Genomic DNA, 6,000 nt, shown 5'->3' with positions numbered 1-6,000 from the left:
TATATTCTGGTGATTTCCTACCTCATGTTGAGTGAATGCTGTAATTGCATGACACTAAAAATGCTAAAAATATATTCTCATAGTTGGTAAGATAATCACATGTAATTCAGAAGGAAACAGGACATAGCTTTTAGGAAAAGTTCACCATCAGAGATCTTTGTTGCTGTTTTCTAGCCTAAAACCTACAGGATCTGGATAGAAATTGAGAGAATTCTAAGAAAAATATTTAATAATGAGATCCACAATATACAGTAAAATTTCCCTAATTTCTAGAATATCACATAATCTGTACTTACACAATATTTTAAATAGATTTCTGACTCCCCTGTTGGGGTCAAAGAAAGAGATCCTATGGAGCTATTTCAAGGTGACTAGGGGATTTATTTGGTGCCCTGACCAATAATTAACTTTCAACCAATACAACCAAAAACAGAATAATGCTCTTGTACACTGTGGGATCACACTACGTGCAAGCCAGTTGCTAAGTTTCTCTAGAAACATTAGTGATGACACAATGAAAGGTGCTTCAATGATAATCTTTGGGATGTGCTGGGGGCCTCAAAGATGTTTCGATATGAAAAATTTGTAGACTGATTTTATAAATGGATGTCACTATAATGCAGATTAAAGAAGCAGACTATATAGTCTACAAATTATGAGATTATTATAGGCAATGGCATCTAGCCACAGCTTCTTTGTTACACAGGTTTCTACATACAATTTAGATGGTAAAAATGTTATGAATCAGATGTGTTTCTCTCAGTTTACCCACATTATAACTGCAACATTGGAGACAGCACGAATATTTTGGGGCAAAAGACAAAAAAATCCACACACTTATAAGTGAAGCTTTATTTCACAATAGAAAACCAATACGCTACAGTGTCATTTCTTATCAAGATTTTACTAGTGGGCTTTCATTTTATTCCAATACCTGAATATATGCTATGGTTGTGCAACTTCCAGAATGCTCTAGAAGCACAAGTAAACAAGTTACAAAATAACATGGATAGCTCAAAGTTACGTTAAGGTGGTATTGGTTTTTGTACAGAGAGTAACACATAGCATATAGTACAAAAAAAACCTCAAAGTTGAGAAACGAAATGGGACTGTAACAAAGCTTATAGAGCCTCAAAACCTCTGATGGAGGAGCTCTGTGCTTTTTGTCAGTTAATTGCTTTAACTATGCCAGAAGTATAATTAGACCTTTGCTTGGGCCAATGTTTTCATCATCTGTAGTCAAAATAGATGACTCAAAGCTCTGATACTTTCTCAGTTTATTTCAAATAAATATGCCCAAGTTTTGAAACTCTTAGCAATTGTTACGACCCAAAACTTTTGAAATTCCCAGACTGTTGCAACAATCCACACTTATTTTTAAACTTTATGACAGAAGCCCACATCACCACATCATTAAATTAAAAACAAAAAAACCCTAAAATACTAGATTCGCTTAAAATGGTTTCAGACATTGTAGCAGCATCACCAGTAATATTCCACAGCTGAATCATTTGGGATTAATTCCCTTCACGAGATATTGTTGTGTTTTACAAAGTGCCAAAATCACAGGACTCCAGCAGCAAGTTATATTGCTTCCATAAAGCTTTAATTACAACACAAAACATACACACAAATTACTTGCAAGTCAGGACAGCTGATGCCAGAACCATCCTGGCACATTTCCTCTACTGACCCAATCCTATGATAGGAAGTCTTTTTTCTTTTAAAAATGCCTCTTAATATGACTGCATACAAGTGCATGTATTCTTTTGTCGAATCCTGTAGTGCAGACAGAAGCCCATTTGCTGCTTTTAAAAATCCTTCACGCTAGAATGCATTTTTACAGAAGGAAACGGTGCAAATGTGTTGAGGATGCAGGAAGCATGCTATTAACTGAGTGATACTTGGATTTAATTACATAGCTTCAGTACTCGGCTGCATATTCTGTGCCATGAAGACCCCTGCACAGTAATGTGAACTCCTTAACAATGTCCTTTACACGCCTTTTATTCACTCGGTCTCTGTAAAACAGCAAAAGTGAAACTTACAGTTTTTCATTTGACGATATTATACTGATAGCACAGGTCCATTAATTTATTATATATTAACCTCCTTGTGGTTGCACTAATTATCATTACAAATTTTACTTTCTTGTCACAACTTTCAATTTTTCATTAAATTTTAATTGTGACATTGGATGACGGCAATGCCTAAACTTGTGTAAAGTTAAGCTTATATACACTATTTATAAGGGCATACCTGTTAAACCTCTTTACTAAATACGAACTTTCATTTCAATTACACAAGGTGGTGATATTTCATATTGCCTATTCAGCTAGCTTCAGCTTAGTTCCGCCATTTTGCATAGAGACCAATTACGGTGCTTAAAAGGAAAGCATCTAATGCTCACATTTTAGTTTGATGCCTTAAATGTGATCAGCAGATTCCCTCTGCCCCTTTTTTTTTTGAGAAATAACAAAAAAAATGTTTTAGCCGCATTCTCCCTAAAGTATTCAAAACAGTCTCACTTGGAGCCTTGAACTAGCATTTTAATTGATATTTCAGCTCAATTTTAACATATTTTGCTCAGATTGGCACATTTCCACAGACATACTAAATGAAACTGTTAACTGCCTCAATGCAAATACGGCCAATTTGTTCGTAATAATGTCAGGAAACAAAATTTTCAATCTTGTTTGCTCCCATAATGTACATTATGCTTCAGTCTACACAGGATTTCAGGTTTCCATTCATGCTGCCAGCAAAATCCATGCTTCACCACAAGCAACGCGTCAGGTCAAATATTCTATGAAAATGACATTACATAAATTGTTACCAAATAATTTTTTGCTAGTGTCCTGCGTGAATGCTGGCAACTTGAATCTAGTTCTCAAAAAGCATTGTGGACTGTCCAGTGTCATTAAACATGGTACCAAATTGCAGGAAAGTAACACTTTGGTTCAAACAAACTGGAGTCAGAAATGAGGCATACTTGTACAAAATAAAACTCTGCACTTACAACTGACCTCTGTGCAAGGAATGTGATTTACAACAAACCTTGCAGTTACATAGCATCTTCAATGCAGTAAAAATCCAAGGCACTGATCAGAGAGAGAGATAAAAGTGTTATCAAACAACTTAACACCAAGCCACATAAGGAGGGCTTATGTGTTAAAGATGGCTCTAAAGGGTTGAGAGAAGCTTGGGCTTTTATGGAGTTTAGGGCCTTGATAGCTGATAACACAGTCATCAATGGTGGAGTGATTAAAATCAGACATGCTGAAGGGGCCAGAATTAGAGCAGTGCAGTTATCATGGAAGTTTGTCGGCCTGGAGTAGGTAACAGAGATAAGAAACAACACAGTCATGGAGGAATTTACAAACAAATGAGAAAGGTCAGATTTAATTAAAAATGCAAACTTTGCCTCCATATCTTACATGTTTCTAAGGAAGGACCTTCACCAAATCTGAGTCAAAGAGCTGGACAGGTTAATGACATTGTGAACTGGCATCTCATGTTGACCACATGTACAGCAGCTTACACATGGTACTGACAATGCCTTATCCAGTACAACAATGATATTCTTCAAACTAAAGAGAAGTGGTGGCAAGCATCCAGGAGATGAACAGACTGATATTTAAATAATTGTTTGGTAAATAACTTGAACACTGCTAAAAGGAGACAAAAATCAAAGCTTTCGTCTCGCACTCGTCAGAACTAGAGCCCAAGAACAGACTTGAAACAGAGACATCATTTTATAAAGCATGAAAAGAGGGTGCTGCCTTGTTAAATCTTAATGACACATAGATGCAGCAAGAATATTTAAACTGCCAATTTTCATTCTCAGACCAGCCAGGTAGATTCTATTTGTACGTACATGGCACCTTTTACATAAGCTAAAAAGGTCATGGAACAGCCAAACTCTGCTGTATCCCATGGCAACACCTTGACCAATCAGAATCTATTTGCTTGTCTAAGAATTGAGATTGACAATTAACTGTTCTTGCTGTATCTCTGTGCCAATATGGTCCAACCAATCGGCACCTTTTTCTTGTGCTGTATAAAACAGTGTCCTTTTTTCTCTAGCCTGTATCTTGCATCCTTATTCTGATCAGAGAGAGATGAAAGGCCTTAAATTCTTTTCTGTTTTAACAATGTTTAAGATTGACATTTATCACAACGTAGAAAAAATAAATACTGTATCTTTTTAAATGCAATTACAAAAAGGGGAACTGATGTTTTGACGCATTAGGCAGTTGAAAAACAGTAAGTCCAACAGATTCTCAATTTTTTGTTTTCCTTTATTCCTATCAGATGGCTCAAGAGAAAATTGCTTTTTGGCTTCTAATAAAATTACATCATTTTCCCTGAAATTGCATAATTTTATTATATCTCCTTTTGGTAAAAAATCATGAGAAATATTGAAGCAGTTTTCTCTCCATTAGTATGGCTGAAACTAATAAATAAAAGGACTATATAAAAAGCAGGTGAAAGGTATTGGGAAACAGTTCCCTAATATTTAGTACATGAAAGCAATGCTTAATTTTGGTAATAGTTAGCTTGGTTTATGCTTTCTAAGACCTAGGATGCTACTTCCAGCAGAGGTGCAAAATATGCAACTCCGGTTGGGAGCTCCTATTCCCCACGGTAGCAATGGTACTCTGAAGTGAAGGTGTAGGTGGAACAGACCTGGGATAAGATCTGACACAACAAGAGGACTGGTCTTGGTCCTGTGAACATAGCCTAAAGAAATAAGGTCTGATGCCCGATTTCTGCTACCAAACCGGTGAAATGGTGGGTGGAAACAAAATTGTTGCCAATTCGCCAACTATACCCTACGCCTGATGTCTCAGCTGCAACTACTCATTCACACACCTCCACATCCCTTCTCTGACAAATCCTCTCACACGCACATGGGGTTACATCAATTTTCAAGCTTCAAAACTTGGGTCACTATGGCAAAAGGTTTGGATAGTTCTGTATTCTAAAGAAGTATACCTTAAAATTTGTTGACTAAATGTTTCTTTTTGTCCTTGTGTAAGGCGACTTGATGGAAAATTCTGTTGCTGCATCACTTCTTTTAACCAAATGCTTAAATAGGTAAAACAGTGTTTGTTCAAAGCAAACAGTATATCGGCAAAATGATCCATCAGACTCCTTGGGGCCTGTCCACCAATAGCCTAGCAAACATAAGAAATGAAGTTAATTTTATCAGTGGAAGCAAAAATCAGAACTTCCATTAAAAAGCATGATAATAGATTAGAACTCACATTTAAATTGTAATTGATCATTACAACAGTATATGGAGTACATTAAAAAGGCACAGGTGTGACAATACACTACAGCAAATAATTTGACTGGAAAATATAAAACAATGCTATGCACTGGGAAGGGAGATGGCAAACATTATTAAAACTATCAAGGCTATAGAATTTTAAAAAAAACTTGTGATGTCATGATAGGTGCTTTAGCAGCAGTTTAAAAAAAAGACTAATTTATATTGCATCTTTCATGGCCACTTTTGACATCATGAGGTAAGTGCAATTACTCTTTAGTGTAAGAAACATGGCAAATAATTGTTGCAAAGTAAGCTTCCACAAACAACAGTGTGCTAATAACCAGATAACCTGATTTTGTGATGCTGATTGAGGAATAGATACTAGCTATAGCTTCATTGACAAGTCCCCAACATTTTTCTGAAACTGTCATGGATCATCAGTGCAGCATTCATTCAGTATGACACTGGAGTATCAGCCATGATTTTTGACCTCAAATCCTGGAATAGCACTTTTTCAGCCTGGAATCTCAAGAGTCAGGGGCAACAATGCTACCAATTGAGCCACTTGGTATTTTCCCCATCCTTAAAGGCAAATGCATAATTACAAAAAAGTATTATCTACTGATCTCAAAACAGTTGCTTGCTATTGGTTAGTTTGGGGAGTTTTTTTGTGCTTTTATGTAAAGATCAAAAGGTTCATGTATAGATTAAAAGTTCATGCT

At 36.1% G+C, this 6,000-nt stretch overlaps 1 protein-coding gene across 2 annotated transcripts in view; it reads right to left on the bottom strand.

Moving 5' to 3' along the window:
* Positions 1-882: 882 nt before the first annotated feature.
* ipo13b (importin 13b) overlaps positions 883-6,000 on the bottom strand; it is a 217,710-nt gene continuing 212,592 nt past the window's right edge. For both annotated transcript variants that reach the window (XM_060830475.1, XM_060830476.1), the window contains 2 exons: positions 4,999-5,180; positions 883-2,021 (listed from right to left, as the gene is read on the bottom strand). In XM_060830475.1, the coding sequence (XP_060686458.1) occupies positions 1,925-2,021; positions 4,999-5,180 (279 nt within the window). In that variant the 3' untranslated portion in view covers positions 883-1,924. The remainder of the gene's footprint in view (positions 2,022-4,998; positions 5,181-6,000) is intronic.

This window comes from Hemiscyllium ocellatum, chromosome 9 (assembly GCF_020745735.1).
Source record: "Hemiscyllium ocellatum isolate sHemOce1 chromosome 9, sHemOce1.pat.X.cur, whole genome shotgun sequence".
In the NCBI taxonomy this organism is placed as follows: domain Eukaryota; kingdom Metazoa; phylum Chordata; class Chondrichthyes; order Orectolobiformes; family Hemiscylliidae; genus Hemiscyllium; species Hemiscyllium ocellatum.
This window is presented reverse-complemented; position numbering and strand designations above follow the sequence as displayed.